The 20897-nt window shown below is 33.3% G+C and overlaps 1 protein-coding gene across 1 annotated transcript in view; it reads left to right on the top strand.

Annotated features, from left to right (window-relative positions):
* Positions 1 to 16857, top strand: part of DCN (decorin) — a 29687-nt gene extending 12830 nt beyond the window's left edge. The window contains exons 4-8 of the mRNA XM_026698825.2: positions 9474 to 9687; positions 11593 to 11706; positions 12924 to 13017; positions 14406 to 14544; positions 15233 to 16857. Coding sequence (XP_026554610.1) covers positions 9474 to 9687; positions 11593 to 11706; positions 12924 to 13017; positions 14406 to 14544; positions 15233 to 15427 — 756 coding nt within the window. The 3' untranslated portion in view covers positions 15428 to 16857. The remainder of the gene's footprint in view (positions 1 to 9473; positions 9688 to 11592; positions 11707 to 12923; positions 13018 to 14405; positions 14545 to 15232) is intronic.
* The last annotated feature ends 4040 nt before the right edge of the window (positions 16858 to 20897 follow it).

The raw sequence follows: 20897 nt of genomic DNA, 5'->3' as shown, positions 1-20897 counted from the left end.
CTTCACTTGAATAGTAAATGGTTTTAGGAGGGGATGATGGGGTGGGGAGACTCCTTCCAGTGCTGTTAAACTGTGCATGACCTTTTCTTCTCCCAAATGTGGCCACTGCTGCTTAGAACCTAGAATTAAAACCATATGCATATCTAGATATGCACAACAGTCCCATCTGTAAAACATACCTCCTGTTTTTACTGATGATGAACAGGAAATGATATACAGCAGGGACAGAATGCACTACAACATAAACTGTTCAAAATGGCAATTTCTTTACTTTTTCTGGACACTTTTCTTTCTCACTTTTTTCCCCAGAGCTATTTAGAACATTTTGATTTTCATTAATGTTCCTTTCTTTAACATGTGCTAATTTTACAGATATCTTGTGTATAACTAATGATGAAAGAATTTCAAATGGCTAAAAATCAAAGCATAAAGAGAGGAGCCATCTGTTTTCTCCCAGTCTTGCAAATAAGATGATTCATTTAGTGAATAAAAATGTTTTGCAGCTGTACTACAATGGTTAGAATAATATACTGTATAAAGGAACTTGTCCATGAAAAAGTATTGTTCTCCAAATAATTCAGAGTTGTTCTCTTAATATTCAAGTGTATAATGAGAAAATAGGTAAGAAGAAATAATAGCATGAATATATGTTTCTAAATTTATAATTCACTAAAAAGAAAAAGCAAATAGGTTATTCTGTATAAGCCTTGCAATGTATATATCTGATTCTCATTGTGGTTATTGTTGTCACAAAAAGTGTAGGAATGAAGATGAGAGACAAGAGTAGTAGATTAATTCTGGAGCCACCTAGAGTTGACTAGAAGATGGTTGACTATGTAAATGTGTTAAATAAACAAATCCTGCTACTGATTGGTTGATTTTGTTCACATGTTGTTTTTATTCAGTCACTTCCAACTTACTGATTGATGATATCCTTGTAGTTCAAATGAATCTGAAAACCCCTCTCCCGTATTCTTCCACTGCTCTTTCTACATAAAGTTTTGGATAGGCATACCTTTATCACCTCCTAATAAAAGCAAAATTATCATGAGAGAGAGGAAGTTTAGTTCCTGCTTGCAAATCAGAATTCTCTCATCATCAATTGTTTCTGTTACGCTCTGCTGCAGGAATTTCTGTAAGAAGACATAAGATTTCCTAATCGTGTAGGGATGATATTGTGTAACCTTTTTGTTACTTTTTAAAATTGCATTTATATCTTATATTTTATGTGTCTGTTTCTGGTACATTATTTAATTTTTCTTCTTCATTTTTTTAAAGTCTTAGCATCAAGATTTCATATAACTCATACACAGCTTTTGCTGTAGATGGGTCATTATTTTTGTATTTTTTAATCTTGCTGTCATTGACCATAATGGAATTTTGGGTTGAATTATTGGTTCTTCTTATTTTTCAGTTGTTTCCATCTGTTTTTTACTTAGAAGGAAATAAAGTCATAACTATGGGTTTGTCAAAAACAGATCATGCCAGACGAATTTTATTGCATTCTTTGACAAAGTGACAAAATTAGTGGACCAGAGAAATGCTGTAAGGAATTTGATAAAGTATACTACTTTTTGGTAAGATAGAAAAATATGGGTTAGACAACACCACCACCAAATGGATTCCTAACTGCCTTATCAACCATGCTCAACATGTAATCCTAAATGGGACCACATTAATCTGGTAAGCAGTTGTATACCTCAGGACTGTGACTTTAGCTCAGTATTCTTCAATGACTTCATCAATAATTTAGATGAGGGGTACTCATCATATTTGCAGGTAACACCAAGATGGCAGGAATAACCAATACTCCAGAAGATGAGTGCAAGATATCGAAGGATCTTGACAGATTTGAACACTGGCTCCATCTAACAAAATGAAATTTAATGCTGAAAAAAGTCTATGTTCTACATTTAGGCAAGAAAAATCAAATGCATAGGCATAGAATAAATGACACCTGGCTTAATAGATGTAACTGTGAAATTTTGGAGTCCTAATGGACAATCACTTAAATATGAGCCAGCAGTGTACTGCAGCTGTCATAAAAACTGGTGCAATTCTATGCTGTATTAACAGAGGGATAGAATCAAAGATCAAATTTCTGCTACCGATTCTCCAGAACTGGTCAGAACCTGCTAAATACCACCTCTGGTGTTAGTACTACTTTATAATGACCTGGTAGGACCACAGTTGGAATATTTCATCCAGTTTTGATTGCCACAATATAAAAACAAGGATGTCAGGATGTGAGAAAGAGAGCAGAGAAGAGAAACAAAGATAATTAGGGGATTGGAGGCTAAAACGTATGAAGAACATCTGAAGGAATTGGATATGTCTATTTCAGCAGGTTCTGACCAGTTCTGGAAAATCGGTAGTGGAAATTTTGAGTAGTTCAGAAAACCAGAAAATATCACCTCTGACTGGAGAGTTTACTGTATCCTTCTCCTACCATGCCCACCAACCCACACCCACTGGACTGGTAGTAAAAATTTGAATCCCACTACTGGTCTACTTTAATGACAAGAAGGACTAGAGGTGACATGATAGTAGTGTTCCAGGATCTAAGAAGCTGCCACAAAGAAGATGGGGCTAACCTAGGACAAGAAGCAAATCAAAGAGAGAATCAATCTAGCTCTAACGAGAAACTCTGATACTGTTTATGAATGTTTCACAATGATGGTCAGAATTCTTAGCTCATGCTTGAACTATTATTAATAACAATTAGATATTTTGTCTTTTTTTAAAAAAATGTCTAAAGGATCTTCTCCAAACTGGTTTTTGACTTACGCATTTAAAATATTTAAGTGTTAGTTTCATTTTTCAGGCTTCTGCTGAACAGCCTGACTTTATTTTATCTTGTATGGAATTATTTGTTCTTCTTCTAGTCTATGGTATTCTCAGTTTTTTTAACAGCACAGTTTAAAGGCATATTTTTCTTCCTTCAGATTTTGGAATGATCCAGTTTCACAACCATATATTACAATTCAAAAATCATAGTCTTAACAATATGCACATTTATCATCAGTATAATATTTCTTCTTCTTTATTGTTTTATCTAGATCTGCCATAGTCTTTCTTCCAAATGGGAACTCTCTATTTTGTGGATATAGTTATCAAAATCATTCTAAGCCTGCAAAGAAAAAGTCTTGTTATTTTTCTCTGTGTATTTGAAATGCAGGGGTAATTTCATGTTAATATAATCTTTGCTGTTGTTGCACATCAATGTTTGGACTCTCTCTTTTCACCTTCAGCAAGATACTTATTAAAGTTTTGTTCAGTATCACCTATCAGAAAGATACTAAGGTAACTGAAGTTGTTACTGTTTCCTACCTTTTGACTAAACATTGTTTGTTAGTAATGTCGGACTGTCTCTTCTGATTTCAAATTATACACCTGGTAGTTCTCATTCCACATATCTGCAAATCTGGAATAGAACATCTTGAACATTATCATTATAGCATGTGAGAAAAGTGCAATTGTTTGGTGATTTGAGTGCACTTTAGCACTGTTTTTTATTTGAACTGGAAAAGAAACAGCTATTTTCCACTGCCTTGATCATTATTGCATTTTTCATATCTGGAATCTAGTAAAATTTTAAACTCTCCTGCTAGCATTTCAATAATTCCTATATTTTGATTTGGAGATTTGGAGGGCTTCTGACTCATATAGCAGGTAGCAGCCCTGGCTATGGGCTCTTTTGCACAAATCCATTTTGTGCATCAATGATAGTCATCCATGCCTTTGGTCTATGCAGGCTGCTGTTGAAGAACATTCAGAAGCTTCAGCTGATCCTAAGTATAGTGGTATGCAACATTTTAGGAGCACCAATTTAACTAATTGCTGCTGGAGCTGCACTGGATCCCAGTGTACCTCCAAGGTGCAACCCAAGGTTCTGATTTTCACTGTTAAAGCACTACATAGCAAGGACAAGACTCTTTGTGAAAAGTTCCTTCCCTAGGATTTCTTTCCAGGCCAACAGATCTGACATGTGAATGCTGTCCAGGTTCCTTTTATCAAACTTTTATCAAACTTTATCATGTGGTGGGACCTAGAAGACGTCCTTCTCTGTTGTAACACCTGCACTATGGGCCAGCCACACCTCACTCTGAGATCCAGATGGTCTGGATCTTCTTGGGCATTAAGAAATCTGTGAAACATCTTCCTCCAGGCCCTAGTTTGTTGAGCTCGATGTTAATAGTTTATTGGAAGTTTTCTATATTGCCTTGGTTGTTGTTTTTTAAACTGTAAAAGTCAAGGGTTCATTTAAAGTATTGATTTAAAGTCCTTTAAAGTATTTATTTATGTCAGAGAAAGTCTGTAAAAGGTTATTTTTGGAAGAGTGATAGGACAAAATGACTTCTTTATGAACAAAACTTTCCTGGATTCAGCTCTATTGTAAGAATAATATAGAAACCAGTAGTTTCTCAAGCCTAGGAGGGCCAATATGTAAACAAGTCTCAACTGCTTCCCAAGGCTTCCAAGCAACTTGACAAGCATCCATTCATTCAAGAGAATTTGAACTATAAATATGTAAACATCTGTCTTCTTTGGACCATACTGGGCAATCAACGGATGGATTTGATGTTTCATTCTTGTTTGGAATATAGATTCTAAAGTAGTCAGGTGAGGTCTGTGAATCTTCTGCCAAACTTAGCTGGAACCTGAAATAGCATTATATGTTTGGACAATTGTCTTTCAGCCCTAGCTATGAAGAGCAGATTTCTCCAGGACTGAAACAAGAATGAAAGTTAAAAGAAGATAATTGTGCAACAAATTCACTTGTGAATAGGGAGACTAGAAAAGATGCAAGGAAATTTGAAATAAGCAGAGTATGAGGAGGACAGTTATTTAACTGCATAGATATTGCAGGAAGGGATCAATATAAAAGGAAGATGCTGAAACCTAGGTTTTAGAATAATTTTGGCACCTATTGAATTATTCTGTAAAATGATATTAAATGTCAGAAAGAATATTACTCCATGATTGTACTTAATACGAGTGCAACTTACATGAAAAAGAAATAAGATGAACGAACATGATTTAATAACTATAGCAAAATCTTGAGGAATGAAGCCTTTTTGAAGGAAAGGAACAGAAATAATATCTATATATCTACATCTACAAAATCTACATCTTTATCTACATATCTCATACAGTTGTTAGAGTCAACTATCATCTATCCAACCAAGGAGAAGATGCGGATAATGCATTTTCACCTGAATCAAGTATGCCATTACTTCCCCCATCATACTCATAGAGATTCTCACTGCAATTTACATTGTTCAAGGTATTGCAAAACATCTGGTTAACAAAAATGTTACAATGTCATCCTTTCAGTATTACATTAGCTGAGGCATTTCAAAATAAAAAGTAGGAAAAGTCCTCAAAGATAATCTTTGAGATCCAATTTTAAATATTCCTATTAGTTGTTTAGAGGGAAAAACAATTCAGACATGGTGTGTTCTAGCTCTTCTCAATGTTTCCAAACTAGCAAAAATGAAGTTGATTAAATTTCAACTTCAAGCACTTTTCAAGTGATTGAGGGGTAGTAAAAAGCTGTACCCAAGGAAATATCCTAATTGTGTAAGAAGATTGTTTAAACTGTTCACTAGGGAAAAGAAGTGCACTACTAGATTCATTTCTGCTATTAGGATTTGAATCCTGAATTTCTCTCAAATGAATACTCATATATTTGTATTTCAACTATAAATGCTATAAATTTCTTTTTTTAAAACAAATTTTATTCAGTTTTTCACATTAAAAACAAAAATCTCTTTTTAGTGGACAACATATTTCCGGGTCATCACCTTTACATACAAATATGACAGCAATTATACATTTATATATGCATACTTAATTCTATTATTACCTTTTCCGTTCCAAATTTTCAGTAAGGAGAGAAACAAACACATTAATTCTAGCCTCTTTCATTAATCTCAATCAAAACATCTTTTTGTTTCATTTCAATTATTTCAAATATAATCCTTTAATGTTTATTTTAAAAATAAAGATAAACAATATGTGTTTGCATGATGATGATGATGATGATGCTGATGATGATGATGATGATGTTACCAGTGTCTCTCCTTGCTTTTAATAGTCTATATTAACTTATTAATTTAGTTGGTTCTTTAGTCTGTCATATTCCCTTTCCATTACACATTCTTTTTATAAATTCTAGATTAATACAAATTTTAACACGAAAGAAAAAAAAATCAAGTATTGGTTTCCCCCATTTTATGCTTTGAGTGTGACACTTCAATGATTAAAATATGCCTTTATTCCCTCATCTTGACTCCCAATAAGCCATTATTTTTAAGAAGTTACAATAATAATCATTACATCTTTTCATTTGGATTCTGCAGCATATTTCCCCCCCTTAATTTTTAATAAGAGTTATCAGTATCTATATTACCCTATGTTCTAAATACTTTAAATATTTTTAATTGCAGATATATTCTTATTGCCCCTTGCTACCCTGCAGAATCCCCTTTTTAACTCATCAACCATTATCTCTGAAAAAACAATTTCTTTTCAACATTTTACTATTTCCGTATTTCTTTATTTCATGCACCTGTTTCTTACTGCTTCTCCTCCCCCTCTTTTCCCCATATCTTTTCTCATTCCAGTTCATATCCCTCTCTTTCTTAATATCTTCCTTTCCCCTTTACTGCTGGGTCTTTCTGCCTTTCCCGACTTCACAGGTATCCCCCTTTTAGATTGCCTTCTTAAATCTCAGCTTTTTAGCCTTCCTTCTTCCCCCACTTCTTTGTAGTGTTCTTTGTGTTAATTGTCTATTTAAGATGTCTTCTCCTTGAGTCGACTCCTCCTCCTCTGAAGCTCTTTCTTCTTGTTCTTCAATCGCCATTTCCATTTTTTCTAACACAGAGCAAAGTGATTCGCCTCTTTCCTGTAGTAATTCTCTCATATTTTTAAGTTCCATTTTTAATTCCTGAAGAGATATCATCATTACACACTCTTATATTTTATGATCGTTAAAGCCCACAAAAAAAAAAAAAACCCAAACACTTTTACTTTCCTTCTTTCTTCTTTCAATTTTCTAAAGTTCTCAATTATTCTAGCCCAGGGTCTATACCAAAAACATCAATCAATCCCACAGTCAGTCTTTCCTTGCTTTTTTCTTTATTCTGGTTCTGCTTTCACTTTCTAAGATTCTTATTTTGTTTCAATATTTCTTTAATGTTATATTCATACAAGTTCATTCAGAAACAGGATGTTTCCCCTTTTGTTTGAGCTCAAGTTTTTGTCAAAAGGTGGCACTCTCCATTATACAAAGTCTTCACCTTTTTCCCCTATTTTTTTATTCAGGGTTTTTCGAACCTCAATATTCCAGCACAGTCCAGTCTCCAATTTGTAAACTTTATTATTATTATTTTTTGACAATCTTAAGTCCAGCTTTATTTTATGCCTGTTTATTGCCAAAATATTTTAGTTCAATTTAGTTAAATCTTTAGTTCTGGCTTCTTCCTTTCCCGGTTCGAAGCCCCGCTTAGCTGTCAAAAATATTTACTTATTTTTTTTTCCTGTCCCTTTTTAATTTTGCTGCTCTTAAAAATTCCATGTTACCTTAATCCCGGGGTACTTTTGTTTAGTTGTATTGCCCAGTTGTCCTGGTGTCCTGTTCTTCCCTCCTGCACAAATCTTAATCCAACTGAGTCATCCTCTTCAGGGTGGCCATTTTAAACCACCGCTGCAATTGTCTTCAGGGGGAAAAAGACCAAGCCCAGGGGGGGAGATGCGGCTTCCCTCAACCTGGCTTGCGGCTTCCCCTTACTCCACCACCCCTCCAAGGCAGCTTCAGCCCCTAATTGTAATGATCGGGGCTCTCCAATGAAAGAGCATGGACCATAGCCACAGAGAATTGCGATCTATGAGAAGGCTCTGCCTTCTCACTATAAATTTCTATAAACATAAATTTTAAACTATAATTTTCATTCTAGCCTTAATGGAATCTAGAGAAACAAATTGTTTCATCATTCAAAAATTGTAATTAGTCTGAAATATTTTATGAACATTTGGTTCTCAATCTGAAACCTAATTCAGTCATGTTAGCTTTCATTGCGCAGAGAGAGACTGATTTAGATGCCCTAGCTTTGGTTTGATATTAGTAACTAAGGTTCAAATTGTCACCAGGGACTTGACTTTGTAAGCCATTATGATCTACTTCAATTATTAAATTGATGGATAAATACTCTTTAAAAGTAGCAGATGATGAAGGAGAAAGATGCCCAAAGTTCATTTATTACTTGGCATACCAGTATTCACAGAATCGCTAGAGATTAGATATTATGCAGGGAGAGCATTCTACTTTCAGCAGTTTTTCTTCCCCCACAGTACAAGGGAAAGAAATGAAATAAACCACCCCTCTGTACATAGAAGTATGTCTCTTCTTCTTTTGCTCAGACATCCCTGTTCAAGTGACTCTTTGCTGATTCCCACAGGCCCAACCAACCAAATATCTGAAATATATCTGAAAATATAATGATGCATACTTTCACAGCCTCAAGCTTCCACAGCTAGCACCAATCCAATAACAATGAGCTTCTAGGCTAATAGGATACCACCACTGGATATCTGAAAAAAAACACCAAAGAACCTGCTTCAATTTTAGGTATATTTTAAAATGGAAAGTGGGGTGTGATGGCTCAGGGGTTAAAGACACTGAGCTTGTCAGTTTGAAAGTTGACATCCCAGGTTTGAGACCAACTGCCACATAACAGGATATGCTTCCGTTACTTGCCCCAGCTTCTGCCCACCTAGCAGTTTGAAAGCATGCAAATGTAAATAGATAAATATGACCATTTTGGTGGGAAAGTAGCAGCATTATGTATCCCTTATTGTATAGTCATGCTGGCTACATGACCATGCAAATATCAGCATACAACACTGGCTCACTCTGCTAAGAAATGGATATGAACACCACCCCTTAGAATCAAACACAACTGGACAGGGAAAAACCTTTACCTTTTTTAAAATGGATACAGAAGGATTCAAAAGACTGGTTATCTGGATGTGCCCTTAGTTTTCAGGGTTCTTACTGAATGAGCTATAATTGAAGTTGAGCTCTCATTCCATTTAAAAAGCTAAATAAGATTTCTCAGCAAATTTTTGTATCCTCCTTTCATTGAAATTTTTGAAAATTGAAGCGAGTGTGATAGAGGCAGTGTCAAGGCAGAGTTAAAGTTCCCTTCATTCTGCCACAATCTTAATCCAAGTATTTTTCCCACTCTATTGGCAGTCATGTTAAAATTTCAGCCAAACCACATTTCATTTTGAACTCATATAAATACTGACTGCATAAAAGTAGAACTGCCAACATGTATTTCAAGAATAAAATTCAAAACAAGTTATTGGGAGATTAGCATACAAGCATTCTGGTGAATGTTTATAATCTTGCTTCTGATAATATGTTTCCTGTCTGGAATTAACAACTGTCCTACTTTACTATTCAGGCATTGATCCTTGTTAACAACAAAATCAGCAAAATCAGTCCTGGAGCTTTTTCTCCACTCAAGAAACTGGAGAGACTTTATCTTTCCAAAAACAACTTGAAGGAACTTCCAGAAAACATGCCAAAAAGTTTGCAGGAACTGCGTGCACATGAAAATGATATTGTCAAATTAAAGAAATCTGCCTTCAGTGGACTGAATAATATGATTGTAATAGGTATGCACCACTACTTATAAATAAAAGTTTATAAGAGGAACTTATTAGCTGGTAAAATGGAAAATATTGTTGAAATTTGGTGAAATCCAAACTTCATTAGAGCTTCTTTATTGGATTATTAAGGTAAATTTCCAAAGAAAATTAAATTTAAAAAAGTATAAGTTCAGTATTTTAAAAAATGAATTTTTTTTCCTCGTTTATGAGATGTGTAGTATGGTTCATGCTGAGGTCATTAAATTCATGTTTATTTGCATCATACATTGAATTCTATTTTCAAGAGACATTTTGGGTTGCATTGGGATATAAATGTCAAGACTAACTCACTAAACATTTTTAAAGTATGTTCACAAGTACAACTTTTATCCAACCTCAATCTATCTTGGAAGAATCTTCTTTTTATCTAGCTTTTCTGCATTTGAAGCAACACTTTTCGTGGTCTCCTGAAACATTTACAATATATACGTTCCTTGATGAAGTTTGCTATTATGCACTCAGAGGCAGAGTTCTCCTCAGCTTCCATTGAACACATTTGGCTGCTACAGGCATACCCTTCTTTCCCAATTTCTGGCTTCTACTCTTCATGGCCAGTTGGGCAGAAAGTTGGCACTTTCTGCAGAGACTCATGTTTACATAATGCTTAAGCAGCACTCTGCAAGCTATCATTTAGACATTACACAACTTCTTTTTATACACACATATATATTAAAGTTCAAAAGCATTAAAGTATTTTTTTCAAATATATGACCTGTCATGTTTGAAAGAACAACATACCTGTGTTTAAATAAATAGAAAATCTTTTCTATACAAGAGATTGATATGGGTTTGCTTTATGTTGCAAATAGATTTATCCCAAATGTAACCATTACATATTTTAAGATGTTTCTGCCAATTTTATTTATTCCAGCCCTAGAGACAGGTCACAATGTTAGCAAAAGCACTTCCCCACTTTCAGTCAACTTTTCCATGCCACATGTTTAGGAAATCAACTTGAGAGAGTTTTTCTCACTGGTTAATGATGGTTGGAAAAGAAATCAGGAATCAACTAATCACAGTATTAAATTATCTGCCAAATGAAGAAACTGAGAAATGCACATTAACACAACTGCAAGGAAATGATATTTTATTTTGCTAGTAACATTTAAATGTTTAAGGTGATAGGTAAGAAAAAAAATTAAAGAGAATATTGCAGAAATAATATTATTTCCTTGCTTAATGTTTTTGTTTGCCACCTTCTATTATTACAAAGATCAAAATCTTTACAAATGTAGAAAAATGACATATTCAATTTAAAAAGAGAGGTGAATAAAAACCACAAAAACAATTGGCACGAAGTTCATAAAAGGAAGATCTGGATGAAGGATTGCATTTAACAGAAGCCTAATGATAACAACCATTGGTGCCTTCGATATATCCTAAGCATTTGGAGTGACTCCCAAAATTCAATTTGCAATCTTAGCAATCTACCTGGCTGGTAGCAGGAGGGAGCATGTGTCACTTCTCTTGGTTCCAAATTACTTAGGGCCCTAAATATTAAAATCAGCAGCTGATCTGGCTTGGTAGCTAATTGATAGATACTTCATACATTAGATCAATAAAACTATTTCACTTTTTAGTCTTGCCAATAAGCATTCTATTTGTTTTTAATTAATAACATTTCACATATTTAAAAATCAGAGAATACTGTCAGGTAAAGGACATTCCGATAGATGGCAGACAGATGCCTTTTATCCATTTCCTTCAAAATCAAGAATAATGTTATAGAGATAAAACAATTAACTGCATTGCTTTTCCTTATATATAGCAAAATTAACTAGAAAAGTTAGAATTAATATATAACTTGGTCATGATGATTCTATAACTAGTATACTGTTTGCTTGCTTTTTATTTTTTGCTAATGTATTTTAGAATTGGGCACCAATCCATTAAAAAGCTCGGGGATTGAAAATGGAGCCTTTCTAGGGATGAAGAAGCTGTCCTACATCCGTATTTCAGACACAAATATAACTTCTATTCCTAAAGGTAAAAATCTGTTTTTAGAGTATGTGAAACATCAGCATTCGAGAACTCTGTTGTTTATATTTTATTTTAAAATATATATAAAATATAAATATAAGGAATACATCATATGAGAAAATCTTAATGTTCTGAAATTAGGATAACTGCATTTTAATCTTAGTAATACCTTAAATTGGTATTTGGATATTTTTAATTCTCAACATAGCTTCTTTACAACTTCTCAGAATCTTTTCAGTATACACATTTCTAGTCTAACAGTGTATTTGTTATGAATATCTAAGTTGCAGGTCCAATTCCAAATGGAACAAAAGAAAAGAAAGTGGCTAAAATAGTTTTCAAGTCTTTCTTACAGAATCATTTATTATATAGATTTGTTACTGTAAGAGTCAAAATGTATAGCCTGTCTTTCAGCCTATTGGGAGAGGAATTATATTCCAATTTCATTCTCTCTACTTCAGCGATTCTTGCTAGCATATCTCAAGAAGCAGGACTGCAACAGTTCAATACACTGTACAAGTATATTATATAACCCGCATACACATTCAGATGTAGGAAACTAATCTGAATGTTTGTGGAAGAGTTGGAATAATACAAATACTTGTGAGCTAAATGGAAGCAAAGTACACTTTCAGCACATCAATCTCACATTCTTGTCCTTATATTATAGTATTCTGTTTTTAGTGTTTATCAAGATGATTTGTACTTCTGTAGCTCAATATGATGATTCCTCACTTGGTATATAAGACCTGACCTAGCAAACTAATTAAGGATTCTAGCAACTGAAACATTCTAAGATTGATGCAATACTTTCCAAAATTCACTCTTCTTAAACAATAGAAAGTATGGAAAAATCCTTTCTGAACAAGAGTGTACGTTAATTGCAGTAAAGACATGGTGAAGAGTTAATCCAAAAAACACTCATACTTCTGACTATAATTTTTCAAGATGTTTTAAATGGAAAAGGACATTGAATTTCAGTATGCCTTTCTTGTTGCATGACTGCATTATCATAAGAACTGGCAAATGAGCTTAACAGTAATTTGTATGTAAGAAATCTAGAGTGACTCAGTGCCAACAGTAAAAAAATAAATGCTGTTAATTAAAGTGCAAAAATGTGTTTCATCAGTGTCACATGATATATAAATTCAAAAAGTAATGTTCCTAGAATTTTGCAATTGTATGCAACATATATACATAAACACATTTTTTAAAAATTTTAGGTCTTCCTATATCTCTGACAGAACTTCATCTTGATGGCAACAAAATCAGCAAAATTGATGCAGATAGTTTAAGTGACCTTCCCAATTTGGCTAAGTATGATTTATATATATATATATATATTAATATATTAAGGCAGATCTCACTTTGTAACAGTGAGATCTTTTGGTTTTGATCATGCCTAACACGTTTGCAAAGAAAATTAAAACTATAGAAGAATATCAATATTAAAGCTACTATAGAAAACATACATTTTAAAATACTAGTTTTAATTAGTTATATTAACTAGTTTTTCACATTAACTAGTTTGTCTAATCTTGATCAGTTATCCTTCATTATTTTAATATCAAGGTAGGTTAAAATTCAATAACGAAATACTTTAAAAACTGATGTGAGTTAGAAAAGATTTAAGGAGTAAAATTTCAGATGATTAGACTATATGCTTGAATATGTAAAAACAGAATGGCCCCAAAATATGGGTCTTAAATGATGCTATGGAGGTTTCTGTAAGATTTGAAAAGCTTTCTTTATCTATTACAATTTCCATCCAACAACAGTCAAACTATTATGTTTATGCCTACTCTGGGGTCATACAAGCCTTAGCCACAAATTGCATGAAGGCAAAGATTCAGCATGTCACCACCAATAGCAAATGCCACCTCTGTAATGAAAAAGATGAAACAGCTGACCATTTAATCAGTGGGTGCAGAAACATTTCACAAACTGACTACCTAGAACACCATAACCAAGTTGCTAAAATCATTCACTGGAAACTGTGCCAAAGGTTTGGATTTGAGTAACTGGGAACATCAGGTTGAGAAGGTTCTGGAGAATGAAAAAGTCAAGATCTTGTGGCACTTCAGAATTCAGACTGACAGGCACTTGGCCCACAACACACCTGACATAACAATAGTTGAAAAGAAAAAAGTTTGGTTCATTGACATTGCAATACCTGGTAATGCACGAATTGAAGACGCACAGCAAGAAAAAAATCATGAAGTATTGGGACTTACAAATTGAAATTGAGTGACTTTGGAAAAAGAAATTGTGTGTTATCCCAATTGTAATTGGAGCCCTTGGAGCAATACCTAAAGGGCTACTTAGCTATTTGGAAATTCTGAATTTATCAGACTTGAATACCCTGATTCTATACAGCTTATATCCTCCAATGCTACCTTAACAGTTCCCAGGCCCTTGGTTAGGACTTGAGCTGTTGAGCTACTAACCAGCCCCAAAGGCTGTGAATCTCACTAAAGAATTATTATTATTATTATTATTATTATTATTATTATTATTATTATTATTATTAACTCTATACAAGCATCTGGTTTCTGTGAAATTGCACATCCAGCTTGAAGCATAGTTAAAAATGCATAGAATACAAATGAAATCACAAGAAATCAAGATGTTAAATTATGTTTAATGAACATACAGAAACAAACTTTTACTTCAGCATAGTTGGCACAATGTTTTTCTCCTTATAGGCTTGGCCTCAGTTACAATCGCATTGCTAGTGTGGAAAATGGATCTTTAACCAATGTGCCACATTTGAGAGAATTCCATTTAGATAACAATGATTTGGTCAAAGTACCTGCTGGACTAGGAGAACACAAATACATACAGGTAAAGTATATCCTAAGGAGAATAATTAGAAATAATAATTAGAAAATTAAACTCACAGATAAAATGCACTATATTGGAGAGGTGTCTTGACCTGAAAAGGACATGTGCAGAAAAATGCTGCATTTTGGCTTCAGAATGATAGCCTCAGTAATTGCCATTTTAATAACATGATCATCCATGTGTTGATAGAAAGCAATGGTCTGAAGATGGTAAATACTGTACAGCAGCAAACCTGAAAGAAAGTTAGCCTGGGTTCATGATAAGTATCTAGATGAGAATTTACGCAAGAACCTTAACCCCAGAGATTATAATAAACATACAATAATATTAACGTAATGTATTTATAAAAATAATGTAAAATAGTAATTTCCTGAATACAAAACATGACAGCACTTTGCAAACTATAAATATTTCCTAATTTAGTAACTTTTTAAATTTAATTATGCAGGGAAACCTTGGCAATTTTGTACAAATATATGGAAGTGATAGACGACAGCACAATAAGGCACTGAAATTTCCTTGTTATCCCATAGAAATAAACTGATTGCATGTGTTTATGGGTTTGTAATGAGAATGGATAAAGTTGGAAAGTATTTTGACTCAAACATTTAGATATTCTTATATATTATTTTTGCCTTATTACAATTGACTACAACAAAACAGTTTTACTTCTGTTTTTGATTTTTAGGTTGTCTACCTTCACAACAACAATATTGCTGCCATTGGCCCTAATGATTTCTGTCCTGTTGGATACAATAGCAAAAAAGCTGCCTATTCAGGAGTAAGCCTGTTTAGTAACCCCGTGCAATTCTGGGAAATTCAGCCATCTGCTTTCCGATGCATCTATGAACGATCTGTAATACAACTTGGAAACTACAAATAAATGCACAAAAGTGTTTCCACTTAAATACCTGTTGCTTTTTAAAATTTCTGGTAAATATTAAAGCCTGATATTGGAGACTTAATTGCAGAGTGAAGATTATTGTATTTGTAAAAGACCCATTAGATAATTTCCAGAAGAAAATAAGTAAATTTACTTTGTTTTTGTTTTGCTTCATCAACAACACATGATATAGCTTGTGGTATCTCTCCCTTAGGTCATCATAACAGATTTTTTTTTTCAATATTCTACTGTGCATGAGATTTGAGGGTAAATATTGATCAAGCATTTCATAATTAGAAATAGTACAAAGCACATTTTTACTCTACAGCCACACACAAGAAGTATTTGGAGGACAAAATAATGAGACATACTTTTTATTTAAAAAATTAATCAATCAAGTCTTAATAAACTCTCACCTGTTTAAAAATTAAATGATAAGTGCAGGTATCAAAATATCAGATATTCAGAAAAGCAATATAGAAAGGTTGCTTTTGTTAATATTTTTGGTTAAAATGCTATTTTAATATATACCTCTTTTCTTTTCTATGATTTTATGTTTAGATCTTCCCAGATAATTTATGTACAATTAGGAAAATATTCTACAGGCTCAAAATATGTTCATGACCCTGGCTTTTTCTAGAATATGTCAGCAATAGCTACTGACACTTTTATTTGTGTCTCCATGGAATGGAGATGCTGGTGCCTCACCCATCTTGTAATGAAAGTCACCAGGAACGGTCACTATGTAATTGAATTTACAATGAACATTAGGTAATCTTGCCTTTATCATTTAGCATCAGGGAAAGGACTTGGAGCTATGTCCACAAATTCCTCCTTCATTCTCCAATTCTCCATTGTCATCCATACCTTCTAGGCAACAAAACTAATGCTTTCAAAGTGCAATTTATTTCTCCTTATTCACACGACTGCTCTTGTTCATAATATGACAAAAATATTCAAATAGAATTCTCATTAACTTGAGCATCTTTGAGAAATATCTGTGTGGATTAAGTCTGCAAGCATGTATAAATTAAGCAACATTGGCCTACTACATTAATGAATTGCTCTTAAATGCAGTGGCCATTCACCCGCTTCAACTAATTTGAATTTTAATACTGTTTTCAAATGTAATGTAAAGAAATATTCAGATTATTGGTCAGTAATACCTAGACTTACAAGAGATCATCATGGCCAGAAAAACATTATCTAGATAATGAAAACAATGTTTACTTTTACATCATTATAACTGGTTTATGTAATAGCAAGAATATCCAAAATGGCTGTACATTTCTGGAACCTTATCTCCAAATTTAACTGCATTTCTTTCAACATGATACATTAAAGAAAAGTTTGGATACCTCTTAATTGTTCAAAATACAGTATTTTCAATGTATGTATATTTTATATTAAACAGTACTGGCAAATTCCAAGATCCTGGTGTGTGTTATATAGGCTCTGCCATCTAAAGCAGCAGGAATGAACCTATTGCAAAGGTACAGATTAATCATTTCTAGTGCTATTCAAAGCAGTTAAATAGTTATCATATAGCCTGGATATAGATTTTCATAAAATAAAATAGCTAAAGTTAAAACCTGGATTGTCACATATCCTAATAAATATAGAATTTCCTGAAAAATATAGATTTTTTTTCTTTTAACAACCATGTAATTCCTTGCATTAGAGTGGAGTTGGGGAAACTCAATGGAGCTGAACATTTACTGGCTACCTTCCCTTCACAGCAGATATTATCTCTTTGTGCCCAGAGAAAAAAAATATCTGTACTAGGATCAAACTCACAGCTTTCTGATTGTGAGCCGAGAGCTCCACTTCAAGGCCACCACAGTGCTATTTATGAAAAAATATAGAAGATGCAATATTAAAAAAAATCCTCCCTTTTTATGACTCTGTAATCCCCTAATTTGGAGACAATACCAGTAGTATGATAAGAAATATTATGTGACTTTTACCAAATATTTATTGACATTTCAATAATAATAAAAGATAAAAGGTTTCCCTGTGCAGTTGTGTCTGACTTTTAGAGCACAGTACTTATCTTCATTTTCTTGGATGAGGGAGCCAATGTTGTCCAAAGATAAAATAATAATAATAATATTTAAACAGAAATATTTTTAAAAGACTCACACTATCAACAACAAATATTATTTCAATTAAGATTTTGATCATACCAAAGTAAAACTATATCCAGCCTATGTTCTGTGTCAGTCTTCTCCAATATGATATCCTCTACTATGTTGAAGTCCAGCTTCTATAATTGTGTCACCTGAATATTTATGTGAATTCAAAGTTAACATATCTGATAGGATTTGGTTGGAGTAACTTATTCTACACCTTCCACGCATTAAATCAGCTAAAATTCTCATCCTTCCTGATTAAAATCTTCTGGAAGTCATAAAAAAAAAATCACAAAACGCAAAACTGCAATTAGTTTTGTTCTGGATTCTGAAGGAAGAACATTGTGAATGGAATAAAATATTTGTATTTTCATAATTTTCCTCATGACTTTTTCCCAAATAAAATTATTGCTTTATGTATTGGTAATTGGAAAAATGCATGCTTGGACATTCCATCACCATTAGTGTTAGCGGATTTGTTTATGAAAATTTCAAAAAGAGTTTGATAATGCAATTATCGAATTTATCTCTGAGCTATTTAAAACAGCTATGTTATATTGGGGAGTCTATGATTCTATTACCAAAACAACTTTGGAGGAAATTATTCTTTAGGAGAGATATTAAAACAGATAATGGGAATACTTTGTGCTTTTATGCAGGGGTGGGTTTCTGCCAGTTCTGTCCATCTCTGTAGAACTGGTAGCTCTGAAGAATAGCAGATATAGAACTGGTTCTATGTCTGCTGATGTTTTTGCTCACCCGCCCACCCAGGCTCTTACCTGATCTTTATTTCCTGATTTTTCAACTTCAGCTGAGGCACAGCTGCAGTTAAAAAAACAAGAAAAGAGGGCTGTTTCAAAGGCTGCTTCTCCACACCCAGCATGTTAATGACAGGCTCACGGCTCACAACAGGCAGGGAAGGTCGTAAATCCCGAACCGGTAGTTAACCCTGTTGTATCCCACCCCTGCTTTTATGGTCTGCATACAAACATACATGCAGGTGAACATGCATAGAGAGAGAGAAAGAGACAGAGAAAGAGACAGAGATACACACAAGTTTATTCTTAAAATTAATAGCATGATAGTAGTGCCTCTAGGAAAGAGCCATTAAATTTCTCTCTTCTGATACATATTTCTAACTCTGAAACTGAGATATTTACAAATGAAGGAAAATATGTGTGTCCCAGAATAATTGCAGGATCCCAGAAGATTGTAGATCCAATTGGGTCAGTCACCTGGACCAGAGGTTTGGTCTTCTGAGCTCTGAGACTTGTGCTGGAGCCCATCCTCAGGGAGCTTCTCTTTAATAAGCCAATATTTAATGCAATTTATGGTTGTTCATTCTCCAATTTCTTTTTGAATAGGACATAAATGTAAACAAAAAGAATTAATATTTTGTCCAAGAAAAGTAGCCAAGATCATAAAAAACTTGGCAGAAATAGAAAAACCAAACTTTAGATAAAGAAGCCAAATAATGTGAGTAAATTGAAAATTCTTACAAAATTAAGTTGATCAAACTAGGATTGGGATTTTGAGAACTCAAGAGTTGAAAAATGTGATACTATAGGACAGATGGATTTATCTTTAATCCTCATAGCCCTTAATTCCTTGTCCAAGTACCTTCATGAAAGCCAAGTAGTTAACCAATAAGTGTGATAGTGGCCTCTAGTGATCAGACATTTTTCTTACATGCTTTTTGAACTAAAAGAAAAATGTGATGTCATAAAGCTACACAGCATGTGAATAATATCCTATTGACAGATATTCTGTTCTTCAGAGAATTGTTAATTCAGAATGTTGTAGTTGATTGTTATCTATTTGCTTTTAAAAATGAACTGCTTCTCAAAACTAATTATCTCTCTGTTAATAAGACAGGATTATAATTTTCTCATTAGATGAGGCTTGTATACACTTTTATAAAAGTTTGCTACATCTCCAGAAACTGTTGATAAACCTGATTACATCATTAATATTTTATACAATTTCACAATAGAATTTCTTTATATCTAACCCTCACAAAAAAACAAATATATATGTATTCATATATGTATATGTATATACGTATATATGTATTCACAACTATGTTTTTACTTATACCTATTATCTTGTAAGCAATTGACAAACCAAATAAAATAAATAAATAAAATATATATCTATCTATATATCCACACCTACATCTATCTATGTATCTATCTACGGGTCTGTTTGTTCATACTGAACAAAGCTATTAATGCATGATTCGACAATGCTTTTGTTTAGCAACTGGCTTTTTTGCAGATTGGGTTTTAGAGGGAGTACTGCTACAAGGTTGACCAGATGGTTATGGCAGGACTAGAACTTGGATCTCCTTCCTCATAGTGCAGGATGTCAATCACTATACCACATGGGCTTTCTCATTAAATGATCATAAATCACATATTAATCTGGGCTGGGTGAACAATGACAATTAGTACCTTGTATAATCCTCTTGTCAAAACAGCTATCAAAATCTTGGCATCAGCCTATAGCAAAGGAGTTGAATGGTATCTTACACAAGGGGTTCCTACCTGCTTTTAAAATTATCATCATAAAGGCTTCATAATTTGAAAATAAATTTCTATTTTTCTAGTTGGCAGTCCTTGAAAAGTGAATAAATGGAAAAGCAGTGTGAATTTGGAGTTGAGAAACTAACACAAAAATTGGATTCATTGGCTTGAGAAGAATGACCAAAGTTTCAGTTAATCCAATGATAAATCTCCCAATTCCACTTGGTCCCACCTCCCATCTGCTTGATGTCTCATTCCATACATGAGAAATGAGTTTCAGTATTGACTTCCAAAAGTACAATATTTTACTGCAACTTTGTCAGCCTCAGCAAACTAAATTATTGCATAATTTAAACCATCTTCATAATTTACATAGGGTGATAAAATGAAAAATTATGTATGTGATCATGACACACAAGCCATTACATAATCAGAGAAAAAATTGACAATTTTTTCATCCTTCTTTAATTATTGATTCAATAACTTTTTCAAATACATCTGGCAACACTCTAGCTCCAAGGTGGATTCAGTCAAGCCAGCTTCAGATCACAGAATTGTCTCCATAACTAATAACATTATATTGTGTTTTATTTCATCAGTATATTTATAACTCGTGTATAATTTTTCAAATAATTTATAAATTATACTAACATATATTTTATACTTTTCTTGTTCTTCCATTCCATGTACTATTTCAGCCTCTAATTTACACTTTCTTATTTTTTCTTTAATCTCTTTAATTGCTAGCAAAATAATTTATTTCACATTGGATGTTACATGGGCTGTTGCCTTCTGGCCCAGCTGAAGTTTCTA

The sequence above is a fragment of the Pseudonaja textilis genome, chromosome 5 (assembly GCF_049901715.1).
Source record: "Pseudonaja textilis isolate UNSWEBS1 chromosome 5, rPseTex1.2, whole genome shotgun sequence".
In the NCBI taxonomy this organism is placed as follows: domain Eukaryota; kingdom Metazoa; phylum Chordata; class Lepidosauria; order Squamata; family Elapidae; genus Pseudonaja; species Pseudonaja textilis.
This window is presented reverse-complemented; position numbering and strand designations above follow the sequence as displayed.